The following is a 15,749-nucleotide window of genomic DNA, read 5'->3' on the forward strand; positions in this document are numbered from 1 at the left end:
AATAGTCATTACACAGCCAAATGTTTAAGCCTCCTATCCTATCCAACTTATGATTTCTCACACTAACAACTGTTCAGGACAACAGAAATCCTCCAAATATCAATAGAGATATTGATAAACATCTTGTTTAAACTCTCCAAGAGTTAAAAATTGATATTTGGAGGATTTCTGTTGTCCTGAACAGTTGTTAGTGTGAGAAATCATAAGTTGGATAGGAAATTCCGTTGGCTGTGTTTTGGCATAAAGTCAGTTAAGCTTCTTTTTTCATCTTTGTACCTGCTGACCGCTTTGTTTGGAGTGCTCTCACAACTCTCCTTGTAGCAGACATCCTGGTGGACTTTGTAGACCCGCCTGTATCTGTCATAACAGCAAACAACATGTTAGAGAATGCAGGCATTGCGAGGGGCTCTGAAGATAAGTCCTGACAGACATAAAGGAATTCAATAACTTTAGTTCCAAAATATAGGGCTGAAAGCATCCTAAGAGGCAATTTGACTAAGGGTAACTTAGCAGTGGTGTAGTGCCCACGGGGTGGGGGTGGACATGATGCCCTGGGCGGAGCCGCAAAGGAGACGTGGCTGGGCTGCAGAGGGGGCATGGCGGGGGCAGGAGGCGCCGTGGCAGGGGCGCAGGGCACGCACGTGCCCCATGCACAGTTTCTCCTCGCTCCAGCCCTGTAACTTAAGCACACCCATCTCTATTTAAGATGGGGGACACAGGGCTGAACAGTGGTTTGGTCTTTATTTTAAGAGAACATGAGGGAGACCTGTACACAAAGGAAAATGTTTCAGCCAGGTACCCTTGTGTGGGCCTTTTATGTAAACTGATTGAGATAAACCATGCTAAAATCATATCAAACTTCATTAGGATACAGTTCCACATGAATTTTTACTAGCTTCAGATCTGAATTATGATGGGGGGATTTGGACTGAGGCACTGTGATGGAGGTGGTCTGGTTTGGAATAGTCCCCCTATATCATTTTTGTACATGCTAGGATAGATTCCTTCTCAGATTAATGCAGATTTCAATCATGCATGTTATGAGGTAAAACAACAGGTAATTTTGGCATGCTACTTGTTTCTTATTTACATACATGATCTATTTGTGGCAATGTTTGGAAAAGAGATGCACAGGCTGAACACATGAAGCTGCGTATTACTGACTCAGACTCTATCAAGTTTCAGTATTCTTGCAGCAGTTGTCCAGGAAGAGGTCTCTCACATACCTACCAGCTGATCCTTTAAACTGAGGATGCTGGGGATGGAAGGGTCCTTCTGTATGCTAAGCAGATGCTCTATAATACTGAGCCTCTTCCCCCTCCCATTCTTAGACTAGGTTCTTAGGCTATTGATGGGAACAACTGATCAGAGCTGTGTCTTGTTTGTGAATTCTGTAGGTAGAAGAAAGATGAGTAACCAGAGTGAGATGGTGCTTACAAGTAATGACAGACACCTCCCTCCCAGACCGGAAAGGACTTGGTTTCTGAATAGAGCCGAGTACAAGAATGAGGCACCTTCTTGCAGGCTGAAGAGAGAAATTGGGAAGGTAGGGACAAGAGATGGTTTTGAGTCAAAACCCATAGTTAATGCAGATAGGCCTTTCAACTTCATTTTCTTCTTATTAATAGTCCTGTTATCGAAACACAAACATTATACCAGACACGGTGAATTTAAAATAGATGAATTGTGGAGAAATAGGGGCACCTTGAACCTTTAAATTGGAATGTGAGAATACATCCAGCCCAGTACTAGATTGTTGCAGTAAACAGATATGCTATTTCTTCTCAGGTAGTAAAACATGTCTGAATACATTACTACAAAGTCAAGTCTTAGGTATTCTGATAGCTAGGGACATAAAGGGCAATGACTATGAGACACACTAGTGTAACCTACTTTTCATAATCATCAGCTGAATTTCAAGTCCCTTTGATACTGTCACTAGTAAAAATAAACTTAAGTACAATGTGTTATAAGCAGTGGTGGGATCCAAAAATTTTAGTAACAGGTTCCCATGGTGGTGGGATTCAAACTGTGGCATAGCGCCAATGGGGCTGGGCGGGACACTACAGGGCCGTGGCCGGGCATTCCAGGGGCGGGGCATTCCTGGGTGGGGCTGTGGCAAGGATGCAGCCACTGCACTGGTCCTTGGGCGGGAAACGAATGCCCGCAGGCGCAGGCTGCCACGCACGCCGGTGCATCTCCTGCTAGACTGCTTCAAGTTCTGTGCGCTACTGCTGAGAGGAGGGGCATAACTAAGGCAAAAATCACGTGGCAAAATCACCAATTAGTAACCCCCTCTCGGCACACACAAATAATTAGTAACCTACTCTCGGGAACCTGTGAGAACCTGCTGGATCCCACCTCTGGTTATAAGCACATAAGAAAGAGCCTACTGGATCAGACCAGAGTCCATCTAGTCCAGCACTCTGCTACTCACAGTGGCCCACCAGATGCTTTTGGGAGCTCACATGCAGGATGTGAAAGCAATGGCCTGCTGCTGCTGCTCCCAAGCACCTGGTTTGCTCAGGCATTTGCAATCTCAGATCAAGGAGGATCAAGATTGGTAGCTATAGATCGACTTCTCCAAAGTGTGTCTGCATTTGAAATAATCCTCCAAGTATGTCCGCATTTTTCATTATATACAGTAATACAGCAGCTGGTTTAATTCACTATCCTAGCACCTGCAGTGGGGTCAGCTTTAGCCTTTATTTTTCTGCTTTGGCTCTGCCTACTGGCACACAGCAGAGAAAGCAAATCTTACAATTGTTTCATTTCTGTCATACCGGTATCCGATTAGTTCTCATAGACACTCCTTTTGCAGAACCATGCGGCTCTTCCACTTGATAAGTTCTGCTGTAGTTCAAGTCATTGTTTATCTCCATGGTACTGTAACCATGGAAACCAGAGTCTGAGAGGCTGTACTGTTGAGAGTAGGGCTTTATATACAGATCCAAGATGTACACAACAGCTGTTTGCTAAGAAGCAGGACTAGCCTGAAGGTGCATTGGAGCCAAAGCACCTGAACTGCAAATCTCCATGTTTTCTTTCCCATGGTCTTGTGCCTTGTTATCACTGCATCATGAATCTCTACCTCTAATGGTAACACTTGCTTTACAATTCCTGCTGGTTATTCTTATGGCAAAACTAGAATTTACAGGCACCTAGACCAAGGATGTACTAATTGGGAAATTTCCCTCTGAGCCACCATTCTGGAAAATCACTGGTGGCCAGGACTCCAATGCAAGGGAAGTCCACTTCTGCTGGCAGAACCACAGGAATTGTTTGGACCTGACTTGCAGTGATAACAAGAAAAGCTCTACTCGCTGTCCTCATAGCCACACCCCCAGCTTGTTCCAGGGCTGTTGTGATGTTTCAACCTGCCTCTGAGTTACATGAAACAAGGGAATTCGGAGTACAGAAGCAGCAATTGTGCAAATGCCAAACCTTGCTGTCCCTTCTTCCCGAATCTCCCTTTCCAAGTTGCTATTCCTCATAATATTGTTCCAAATAAGGAATAATATGGTTCCCCTTTGCTATCAAAGGGAAGGGGGTATGTAAGAGAATAATTCACAGCAGAAAAGTGGTAGGCAAGGAAAGAGTTTGAAACTTCTTTCCCCATTTGTCTGTTTAAAATCTCCCCTCCCAGCAGCTTTTATTGCATGTGTTTCCATGGAATGTATAGTTGATGCAGGTGTCATTAGGTGTTCTTCACGCAACGCATGATTGGTGTTTGGAATATGCTGCCACAGGAGGTGGTGATGGCCACTAACCTGGATAGTTTTAAAAGGGGCTTGGACAGATTTATGGAGGAGAAGTTGATCTATGCAGCACAGCAGAAGGCCATTGCTTTCACATCCTATATGTGAGCTCCCAAAGGCATCTGGTGGGCCACTGCAAGTAGCAGAGTGCTGGACTAGATGGACTCTGGCCTGATCCAGCAGGCTTTTTCTTATGTTCTTATTTCAGCCAGGAAACTTTATACAACAGTGCATATGAGTGGTTTCCTTGCATAAGCCATGTAACATTGAAGACCATATAGTTTCTTCTCTATTAGAAAGTAAAATCTTAACTAGCAATATTCCTGTTTGTAGAAGGGAAGGCAGCAATCTTGATGTGACCTGCTCTTTCAACATTATAATGCTTAAGACAACTGGACCACTCACATCAGGCTTTCTATACAACAGAGAACTGCAGTAATGGTTATGTCGCCTCTAATACCCTGACACATCTCTGTGACAACTGTAATCTGTGGCCAAAAAGGGTTTTCCTAGGGACAGGAAGAACTGAGCCCGTACATTTTCTGTGTGCCATTCAGAGTGCATATACATCTAGCCCAGTCGGAGACAGAGACCTAGATTCCTTTAACTAAGCAGTGGAGAGTATTGCATCTGTCTCTGCAGTTTCCATCATGTACTTCCTATGTACTTCCATCATGTACTTGCATCGTCAGACCTTTCAGCTTCTTTTAATGAGGAGCTATGTTGGCATCTCGTCTGCTCTCTGCTTGGATTGTAGTGTGGTTTTTCTCAAATAGTTTGCTCCAGTATTGCAAAGACAAGGCAGTTAAGAGAATTCTGCTAAGTATATACTCCTTAACTTACCTAGTTCACAGTGTCTGCCTTTGTATCCAGGATTACAGTCACAGTGGTAGGACTCTGAGTCAGTGACACAGGTTCCCCCATTCTTGCAGGAGTTTACGGAACAGTTCTGCTTCTCACCTGCAAATGTAAATGATGGGAAGAGATATTTTGGGCCTTGCACAAGAACTGTTCCTCTACTCCTCCAGGGAGGAATGGAAGGCAACTTTTGGACTTTAAAGAAGGTGCATGACATTCATGATCTTCATTTTTCCTTAGTGTTACCAGTGTTTAGGTCTGCGTGCAGGAACCAAGTCTGTGAGATCCTGCTAGAAAACAGGAAATCTGCTGTTGACAGCTTATTGCAGTGGTAAGCCTATGGCTGAAGTGAGTTCATAATCACGCCAGTTCATAATCACGTATTACAGAACCAATGCAAGTGATTGCTCTGTGACCCGCACAACTGCATACAGAGCTACTTAACACAGATTATTAATTATTATTGAGGACAATAATTTAAAAGCTGAAAGTGTTTTAAATAATTTTAAAGCTCTCACTGTTGCCTAGGGCCAAATTCAAAGATCTGCAAAATTGTTTTGCCAGAGGAAAAAAAATATGGAACAACTACATCTTAAAACAACTACACTGGATGCTGGTTTGTTTCTGAGTCCAATTCAAGGTTATGATGTTACATGCATGCATGCACGCGCGCGCGCGCGCACACACACACACGCACACACACAGAGGACTATCTCCTTCCATATGTCCTGGTGTTCTAAGTACTACAGTATCTTCAGACTGCCACCTACTGGCTTAGTCCACTTAGTAAAGCCTGCCTGTCAAAAACCACATCCTGCTTCCCACAGCTCCCTTTGTGGAACAGGTGCTCTGAGAAGGTGAGAGGTGTGCTGTCAGAAAGCTTCAGGAAAGCTGCAAGCCAGTTCTATTTGCCAGCCCTGTTAATGAAGTATAAACTACAATAGTGATAGGAAAAGCTGAAGTCAGCAGGAAAAGAGGAAGACCCAACATGAGACTGATTGACTCTACAAAGGAGTCCACAGCCCTCAGATTGCAAGACCTGAACAAGGCTGTAAACGATAGGACATTTTGGATGACATTGATTCATAGGGTCGCTGAGTCAGAAGCGACTTAATTGGCACTTAACACACACAAGCTGCAAACATCCTTTGGGAGCTGAATACTAGAGGTTTTGTAACTGCAGTTTTAAACTGCAATGTTTTAAATGACATAACCAAACTGAGCCACAAGGAAAGGTAGGATATAAATATTTTAATTAATAAACAAATGAAAATGGAATAAGCATACATGTAACAAGCAGCAAATCCTGTTTTAAATTGCCTTAACTTCTGAAAACAGGCTGCATTTTGTGCCAAATACATTGGCTGCCAGAATGCCTCTATGCCCAGTAGGTCCATGGTACTGGCGGATAACTTCAGCCTGTACATACTGGCTTGTACTTTGATATATGCTGAGGACCCCTTATTGTGGGAATCTCCAACAGAAAAATCAGTGGGAACATGTATGAGCTTTTTTCAGCAGCTGTCCCACTCAGTCCCACTTGAACTTCACACATTTATTTCCCTTGAGGCGTTCCAGTATCTACTGAAAATGTTTTTATTCAGAAAAGCTTTTTAAAATTTAAATCTGTCAATCATGCTAATACATTTTAATGCTATCTATTTTAATGGTTTTGTGAGGATTTTAACTTTGTAAGCCTACTTGGCGTGTTTTTAAAGTTCAAAGGTTGATGTAAATGTTTAAATGAATAATTTTTCTGCTGGTTCTGCTCTCCCTACACTCCCACAAATGGAGGAGTTCTGTCGGTTTCTTAGGTTTGTAGCTCTGGGCTTCTCCCCCCTCAGCATCAACTCCACTGCTCAGTTCTCGACAGTTAAATAGCATTATCTGAAGAAGGAAGTCCCAAAGTTCTGGGACTAGCATAGCTTCTCACATCTGGGGAGAGAATCTCTTATGTACTTTGTTTCCTTTCCCAGCCTGAGCCAGCAATATTTAAGGCTTAAAGTCCAACATTTAAGGGTTTCAGTAGTACAAACTATTTCAGATTGCTAAGGACAACTGTGGAAGTCAGTGTGCAGCAAGGCCAGAGCCTGGAGGATTGAGGTGAATGGATAAGGGGAAAAGCATTGGTCAAACTAGAAATAGGTGAGTGAAATCTTTAATCTATGAAAATTGCAATTTTCAGTAACAATCTAATACCTGCTGACTGGTGAAATTCTAGCACAAAATGCTAAGCTATATAAGCTTTTCTCAAATTCCAGATTGGCATTCATGATAATATGCAGATGTAAAACAGAACAGTCCAATGCCACTACTAACAACATTTATTCCAGCTACAATGCTTTCATGAGTTGAAGTTCTCTTTATTATATATAAGCTATGCTGGGAAAAAGTTTCATTAGCCTTTCAGATGCGACTGGGCTCCTTTTTAAAAAGAAATTCTGATCTTAATCTATATAATTCATTGCTTGTGTGAGAAATAATTGATGAAAAGATGAAAGAGGCTTCAGCACTATAACTGGTTCGGTTACCTTTCAGATTTCTACTGAGAGCTATTCTTATCTCCCTATCATAAAGCTCTGCAAGAGTCTAAACTCCAAACACTGGAAGGCAAGTTCTTAAGCTAAACTACACACTTAGAAACATCTAATAATTATTTAGTTATGCCTTAACTGCAAAGCAAATTGGAGGGTGTACTTGCTTAGTAAATATGTGTCAATGGACCACAGTGATTCTAATTTGCTTTCTTAAGTAGGCTATGCCAGACTGAACTCAGCTATGCTTCATATACTACTAGGATAATGAGACGCAAATAAAGGAACATGACAAAAATTATTCCTGATTAAGTTCTACATTATTTGTAATGGTGAAGGAGCCTCCTCCCTCTTTGCAGGTGGGCACCCAAAATGTGACTGTAGAACTGGTTTTGAAAACTAAAGCTTAGACAGGGGCTGGTATTGTGTCATCTCTAGCTTTCTAACCCGTCTTCAGACTTACTTTCTTTTTTGCTGCTCTCGGGCTCCGATAGCTGCAGTGCCAGGCTGCCTTGATTGGTAGATTCTTCCACGTTTTCTTCCACTTTCTTTGGAACCTCAGGTTCTAGAAGAATAATCCAGCAATCCTTTAAGCACAAGGGCTTGTGCAATACTGGTGCAATAAAGAGGGGACGATGGAGGGCACTTACGTGTTCTCACAGTGACATGTCTGCTTGGTGAGCTGCTGAATTTAGTGGTGATCCTTCCCCTGCCATCCACCAGTTCTGTAAAACTTCACAAGAAAAAAAAAAAGAGACTGGAACTCACAGAACACCATTAATGGAACTGATGCAGTTAGACTTTCACATCTGATAAAGCAATTCATGTTTATTTTGCTTGATAACTGAACTCCTGATGACCTGATTATTTACCTAGGTGCTTGTGAAGGTTCCTCTGGGGTGTTGTGATCCGCAAGAAGGCGCAGATCTGGCAAGTATGGTGGAGGGACTCGATTTCTAAGCACTCGAGGATGTCCTGTCTGGCTCCAGCGCCTTTCTGGACTTTTATCCTTCTGTACTGTAGACCAGAATGATAAATTCAGCCATATGGAAATAGTCATCCAGAAAGAAAAAAAAATTATGAGAAAATCATGTAAGACTATCAAGGCATAGCACAATGCTCTGCCTTACTATGGAAAGTTCTCTCCATAGCAGCAGTGGTGTAGTGGTTAAGAGCAGGTGTACTCTAATCTGGAAGAACTGGGTTTGATTCCCTGCTCTGCCACCTGAGCTGTGGAGGCTTATCTGGGGAATTCAGATTAGCCTGTACATTCCAACACACTCCAGCTGGGTGACTTTGGGCTAGTCACAGCTCTTTGGAGCTCTCTCAGCCCCACCTACCTCACAGGGTGTTTGTTGTGAGCGGGGAAGGGTAAGGAGTTTGTAAGCCCCTTTGAGTCTCCTATAGGAGAGAAATGGGGGATATAAATCCAACTCTTCTTCTTCTCTCAATAGAGGGAAATAAGCAGTGTGGTTCACCAAGGATTGATACTAGGACCTGCGTTACTGGTTCATAAAATATTTGGATTTGGGGGTGAGCAGAGCAGACAAGTTTGCAGGTGATGCCAAAGTATTCAGGGAGATGAAAACCGAAGTGGATTGTGAAGAACTGCAGGAAGCGCTCTGCAGGTTGGGCATGACAATGTGGTAAATGAAATTCACTGTAGGTAAGTACTTTACCTACAGTGGGCAAAACAAAATCATTAGTATGTTTTGGGTTTGGCTTATTAGACCTGGACATTTTTGACACCCCCCACCCCCCCCGGCAATCCCCAAAAGCAGATACTACATTTCATGTTTTTCTGCAAAACCCAAACCAAAAAAATATGCCTGCACCCAGACTCCACATGGGTCTGGGAGGCAGCAGGTGGCACAGAGCTGAACCCATGCCGCTTGCTGCCTCCAAGACCCATGTGAACTTTAGAGGCAGGTGCAGAGTTAAAGGCTGGGATAAGCCAGGCCAAGCCCATAGTTTAACTGCGAGCTCAGCCTGTCTGGGTCCAGCTTTAAACTGCACGCTCCGATTCTAAAGCCTGCAGTTTAAAGCTGGACCCTGCCATTCCCCCCTCCCCGCATACGCCTCTGCCTGTGCCTAACTCCTTGTTACAGCGATAACTAGTCCCTAGCTCCTCACTCGAAGAAAGATAAATGTTTGAAAACATAATCCACCAAAACATGTTCAAAATCCATCACCCAAAGAAAGGTTAACTGCTAATTGCATATTTTCATTTAATGCCAATTTGAATAGACTTCAGCTTCTAAAAATGCACAGTTCTGTGAAAGAAACAATGTAAACAGGATTTAGGCTAAACTGTCAACAAATGCTTTTTGAAAAACCGACTGCCAAGGAATGGAATAGACGTTGATCATGAGATATTGACAAGGGCGAGACAAGGCTGCTGGGAGAAAGAGGGTTTTTCTAATTGCTTGTTTCTTGGCCATGCCCTGCACAACAGATACAGGCTAGTATTCTCATCTCATGCATAAAGAATTTCATCTTTTGCCATCACAGATAACCTAAGTGCTACAACCCAAGGTAAATGTTAAATACTCAGGTGCCCTTTCCCACACTCTCTGAAGCTACAAAGGAAACAGAGAGCTTGCAAGCAGCTATGGACATGGATAATGAATTCTTGCACTTACAGGTTGTAATATAGAGATGGGCAGGTTCACTAGTCACTTGGCCTTGATCTGTTTTCTGAACAGCTGCCACAGATAAACGATATCTTTGCCCTGGTTTCAGGTCACGCATGGTATAGGAAGTCAGCTTTCCATTGGGCACATACCGACTCTTCTCAATCTGACTGGTGGTTTCATTGATGATATATCCTTCTCCAGAGCCAACCAGAGGTTTTTCCCAGGTCATATGGACAGAGGTGGCAGTGATTCTAGATGCAGTCAGGTTCCTAGGAGGAAGAGGCCCTGTTCAAGGAGAAGAAGGAAATCCAGCATGGAATTTATCTTAACTGCCCTTGTTCTGCTTCTCCAAAGAGCTGCATAACAAGGGAATTCTTAGGACAAAACTACTCTAATTTTTGCTGTGCAAACAGGTGATAATAAGCCCGCTGGGACATTCCATTATTTATTTGAAAATGGTATGGTACAGTCTCCCCAGAGATACTTGGGTGATATTTCCTTTGTCAGCTTTCAAATGCTGGATGACTGCAGTTTTATTCTTCTGAGTTTTTAATGGATGATTTACATTTTCTCCTTCCCTAGCCATTTTTTGCCATGACATATATCTACTACTATTCTGAAATACAGCACGGGAGGCCTTAAAATATCTCCATCATATGACATCATGGGACACACTCAGGAGCTTCCCTTCAGCATTTTTGGTTGACCTAGGCTTTCTTTTTTAAGTGCCAACATTGACAAGCACCATAATAAGTAATGCGCTTACCTCAGTTTTATAGGCTATAAAGACAGGGAAGTACATGGGATAATTTTCTGTCATACTCACGAGTCCATGCATAGAGGGGTGCTGTAGTAAAACTCTCAGTGGGATGATCTTCAGGACTGAGGCCACTCAAGGTCCACATATGGATAACATACTTCTGCCCTGGCTGAAGGTCCCTGTTACAAAGAAGATTAGATACACTGGGCAAATCCCAATCATAACAACATACTATGATTTTGGAAGAAAGAACAAACTATTCCTCATTGATGGTTGCTGAGTCAGAGACTCACAGAAAACTACCTACTCAGCAAGAAATGTGAACAAATCTCTTACTATGAACAGATAGCTGTTGGGTACATGAGACAAATTTTCTGAAAGCACTGACTCCTTAATAACTGTTTCTAGTTTTAAAAAAGCAAGTTATTTTTGACAGACATTGGTGGATGTGACAATTACCAACACTTAGCCTTATTTTATGCAAGAGGACTGCAGCCCACAAGGAGTTAAGTCAAGACTGCTTGTGATTGGCTGACTGCAAAAGGCTATCTAAAGACTGTGCGAGGAGATTTTTGAAGGGTGTTTGGATGAGAATGCCAGAGTGAATGGTGTGTGAATGTAGCCCCATTCTCTGGTAATTTGGGAGTTCTGATCAGAGTGACAGAACAAATGGATGTGTGTTGGCTCTGTTTTAATTTGGTTAAGATACTCTGTGTGAGGAACTGGAGTGTCAGATTAAAAGGAGAATCTGTACTACATCCCTGGTGTTAACAAAAATAGTGCCAACTGCCTAAGCATACGGGTTGCTTGGCTGTTTTTCTCTGAGGAAACCCACTCAGATATGCTTATGAGAGTGGTGGTAGAGATAAAGAGGGGAATTGGCTTCCTGAGGGTTAGCTGGAATTCCTGCTCTGCTAAGCAACAGGTGGGCTAGATATATCTAGTGGAAAGGGTTGTCTAGAATATAGTGTTTTACAAGCAAACTGTTTTGCATTGGAAATACTTTTACACGGAGAGTGGAAAGAAAAGCGTCTTTCAACCACTGAATAGTAAAGCACCAACTTGAATATATTTGTCACGCCTAAAACTGGTGGAGTTTACATGATATACAGTTTAAAAATTGCAATCTGAAATGTAACAAATGATTCTCTTGAAGATAGTAAGCTAGTGACCTGAGCCAAACGTGTAGCACTTGGAAGAGAGGTACTGCCACCTCTTGTATATAGTAACCCCTCAATACCTATTTCTTGTTTTTTAATATTTGTTCCTTTGCCAAAAGTCAGTTTTCTTGGTGTATGTAAATAAAAACTTCCTATTTCATCGTTTTTACTTTAAAGAGTCTCTAGTGCCTGCTTTTTATTTTCTGACAGAAGGAAAAGGGGTTATTTGTGTGGTCCCTCAGAGCAGTTTTCTCTGTATGACTGAGAGGTGCCTAGCTGAGCAGCTGAAGAACATTTTTACTGATTATTATAAATATAAGATGAGAGAACACAAAGTGAACAGAATAAAGTAAAATCACCCCATTCACATTACTGCATCACAATTCAGGCAAACCATACATGACATCTGGAATTTTTGGAGGAAACACTAGTGGGCAGAGGGAAAGCACTTGGGGGTAACGCAGTGGAGATCAATTAGAAAGTTGATTTTTATGACGGGTAACAATTGGGAGTTTCTCTGAATTATTTCCTGCCTGTTTCACTGGCTCGTACTTAAGACCCCCAGTCTTTTATTGAACATGTTTGGAGGTTGTCTTTGGGGGGAACATTCATGTCAAGAAAAACACATATTGTAATGACTCCTGCAATAATCTCTAAAGAACGAACAAAGGAGCATGGGATAGAGAACTGTGTGGCGCAGAAGCTCAAAATTTCAGCTGCTGCTGCTTTGCTCCCCACAGCACAGCTGACAATCTAAACAAGAGGCTGCAACTGGACCTACTTTGTCTCATTCATCACTGCCTCCCTTCCCCTCATGCCCAGGAAGCTCTTGCTTCTTACCAGAATGTGTATTTAGTCATGGTATTATTTAATTCTGCAGCATGATCCCCTGCGTCCTCTGGCTGACGTATGGACAAACGCACCCTGCTCACTGTGGAGTGTTTAAGCCTGTGGAGAGCCCATTGCACAGTAATGGTTGTGGCAGTCACATTGGCAATCTCAAATCCTTCTACCATGCGAGGCCCTGAAGGGATGAGAAAGCGGAAACACAGGAGGTAGTTATGACTCACTCACACATATGTTATCCTCTTGGGCAAGAACTTCCTACCTGGAGGCCTCCTTCCCATCTCAGTTGTTTCCTACAGAAGAAAAATGTCAGTTTTGGATTTTGGCAGGACTAGTACATGAGATGGCTCCTTCTCTCACGGGGTGTACCATATGTGGCATCTTGTAACCTCACCTTCTGATTAGTTTCTATCTCTGCAGCTTCATCACAATGCCAAAGAAAAGGGGGCTGCATACTATCATTCCACTCAGATAAGGGAAAAGCCTCTTCCTCTAGCTGAAGGCTCTGCACTTAACTAAGAGGAGTGGTGGGATACAACTCATTATGTTCCCACTAAGCATGAAGTTAGTATCTATGATCTACAAGCAAGCTAGCCTGTGGATTGGAAGTTTCCTACATTCTCACTGTAACCCCTGCATGAGCAGTACTTGCATGGTTCAAGGGACCCAAAGGAACAGGGTTGCAGTGGCAGAGAACAGTTTGAACCCCCATCCTTCCACAGTTGAAGTGCTCTTGTGCCATTGGAAATAAGCCAACCTGTTTCTGTTTAACCTGTGCTTTGTTTAAAATAGCGTTACTAGGTAATCACTTGACAATGTAAGAAAGTGAACACCACCCAGACAAAGGATGTCTCCAGGCAGTAAGCAATCAAAGTAGGGGTGGGTAGCGTGGTGGCCAAGTTTGCGGATGATACCAAATTATGCAGGGTGGTGAGAACTGCAAAGGATTGCGAATTATAAATTCGGTGAGTGGGCTAAGAAATGGCAAATGCAGTTCAATGTAGCAAAATGTAAAGTGATGCACATAGGGGCAAAAAATCCAAACTTCACATACAGAGGGGTCAGTACTATCACATACAAACTTCACATACAGGGGTTAGTACTATCAATCACAGACCAGGAAAGGGATTTGAGCGTCTTAGTTGATAGTTCCATGGGAATGTCAACTCAATGCATGGCAGCTGTGAAAAAGGCAAACTCTATGCTGGGGATAATTAGGAAAGGAATTGAGAATAAAACTGCAAAGATTGTCATGCCCTTATATAAAGCAGTGGTGCGACCGCACTTGGAGTACTGTGTTCAGTTCTGGTTGCCACATCTCAAAAAGGATATCAAAGAGGTAGAAAAAGTGCAGAGAAGGGCAACGAGGATGATTGAGGGATTGGAGCACATTCCTTATGAGGAGAGGCTGCAGCGTTAGGGACTCTTTAGTTTGGAGAGGAGACATCTGAGAGGGGATGTGATTGAAGTCTATAAAATTATGCATGGGGTAGAAAATGTTGACACAGAGAAATTTTTCTCTGTTTCTCACAATACTAGAACCAGGGGGCATACATTGAAAATGCTGGGGAGAAGAATTAGGGCTAATAACAGGAAAAATTTCTTCACACAACATGTCATTGGTGTTTGGAATATGCTGCCACAGGAGGTGGTGATGGCCACTAACCTGGATACCTCTAAAAGGGGCTTGGATAGATTTATGGAGAAGTTGATCTATGGCTACCAATCTTGATCCTCCTTGATCTGAGATTGCAAATGCCTTAGCAGAAGGCCATTGCTTTCACATCCTGCATGTGAGCTCCCAAAGGCATCTGGTGGGCCACTGCGAGCAGCAGAGTGCTGGACTAGATGGACTCTGGTCTGATCCAGCAGGCTCTTTCTTATGTTCTTAAAGGGATCAAAAGGCCAGGCTACTACAATGTAGATGCCCTCACTAATTGATTATGCTATCTTTATGGTTACTCACATGCTAAATGAGTGGATCCCACCCAACACATGTAAATCAAGCTTGCTAATTGCACCCTTTACACTTGTTAACAGGCAAATGGTTCTTCCACACTGGATGTTCCACAGGTATATATACTCCACTTGCTTTACTACCATCAAATCATCTGAAGATGCCAGCCACAGATGCAGGCAAAACGTCAGGAGAAAAAATGCTACTAGAACACGGCCATACAGCCCAGAAACCACATAACACCCCAATGTAAGAAAGTGCCTAACAAATACAATCTATACACTAAAGCTCCATTGAAACAATGTTCCCCATAAGCAATTAACTGTGACAGCGCTAAACCTGTAGTGAAGTTAAACAAAAGGATGTCATAGAAATCTGTTCCTGTATTACCTCATCCATTGCTCACTGGTTGCAGGCCAATGTTCTTGAGATATGCATGTAAGACTGCTTTTTTTGGGGGGGGGGGGGGGGCTATTCATCAGTAACGAACCTGGATAGGCCCGGAGGATGTTCCTGCCATAATATGACATTACACTGTTTTCTATTTATGTGAGGAACTTTCTATTAGCCTGGAAAGACTCCTGCTAATATAGTTCTGGTTGTTTCAGCCAAGCATTTCTGTACCCACAACTCCGTTTCCTTGAAGCAGCTACTCACTAGTACGAGTGACGAGCATGACAGGCTTGCTGATATCATTCTTGTTGTTCAAGTTGCGTTTGACTGAAAAGACAGAAATATTGTAGACTTTGCCGGAGGCTAGTGCCCGCAATTGGTGGGCAGCACGACTTCGGTCCACATAATCAGTCCTGCGGTAAGAGCCGTCGAAGGATACGTACGTCACGGCGTAGCCATCAATCATATGCTTGGCAGCTTGGTCCTTCGGAGGGCGCCAAGAGATTAACAGCCCAGTCTCCTCCACCCTTTCCACCTTCAGTGATGTTGGGGGCAGCAGCTCTTCCAGGTGTCAGGTAAAGCAAACAGAATGGACATCATTAAACTTTGAGGAACACAGTTTGCTTATTCCACCTTCAAAACATTCTTACAAGGGGAAGCAGGCAAGGTTCAGTTTAATGCGAGTCTGATACAACAAAATGTTAAAAATCATATGTTACAAATATCTGGTGGGTATTATTCCTTCTTTTCAATTTTAAAAATATTTAAAAAGTAGAACTGTGTGGGTCAGTTAGGGCTTCCTGGGGTCAGGCAAAAGATTCCCTTGCCATTGTGAGGAAGCAGGTGG

At 42.9% G+C, this 15,749-nt stretch overlaps 1 protein-coding gene across 6 annotated transcripts in view; it reads right to left on the bottom strand.

Annotated features, from left to right (window-relative positions):
• Positions 1-15,749, bottom strand: part of SNED1 (sushi, nidogen and EGF like domains 1) — a 93,832-nt gene that overhangs the window by 3,094 nt on the left and 74,989 nt on the right. For 3 of the 6 annotated variants that reach the window (XM_048505155.1, XM_048505156.1, XM_048505154.1), the window contains exons 22-31: positions 15,167-15,463; positions 12,547-12,730; positions 10,613-10,725; positions 9,793-10,071; positions 8,023-8,167; positions 7,801-7,883; positions 7,614-7,715; positions 4,602-4,718; positions 1,438-1,525; positions 277-357 (exon numbers count right to left, since the gene is read on the bottom strand). In XM_048505155.1, coding sequence (XP_048361112.1) covers positions 277-357; positions 1,438-1,525; positions 4,602-4,718; positions 7,614-7,715; positions 7,801-7,883; positions 8,023-8,167; positions 9,793-10,071; positions 10,613-10,725; positions 12,547-12,730; positions 15,167-15,463 — 1,489 coding nt within the window. Of the gene's footprint in view, positions 1-276; positions 358-1,437; positions 1,526-4,601; positions 4,719-7,613; positions 7,716-7,800; positions 7,884-8,022; positions 8,168-9,792; positions 10,072-10,612; positions 10,726-12,546; positions 12,731-15,166; positions 15,464-15,749 lie in introns of those variants that run through there. The other 3 variants (XM_048505157.1, XM_048505158.1, XM_048505160.1) reach the window with 2 other exon arrangements.

Source organism: Sphaerodactylus townsendi, linkage group LG08, assembly GCF_021028975.2.
Source record: "Sphaerodactylus townsendi isolate TG3544 linkage group LG08, MPM_Stown_v2.3, whole genome shotgun sequence".
NCBI lineage: Eukaryota > Metazoa > Chordata > Lepidosauria > Squamata > Sphaerodactylidae > Sphaerodactylus > Sphaerodactylus townsendi.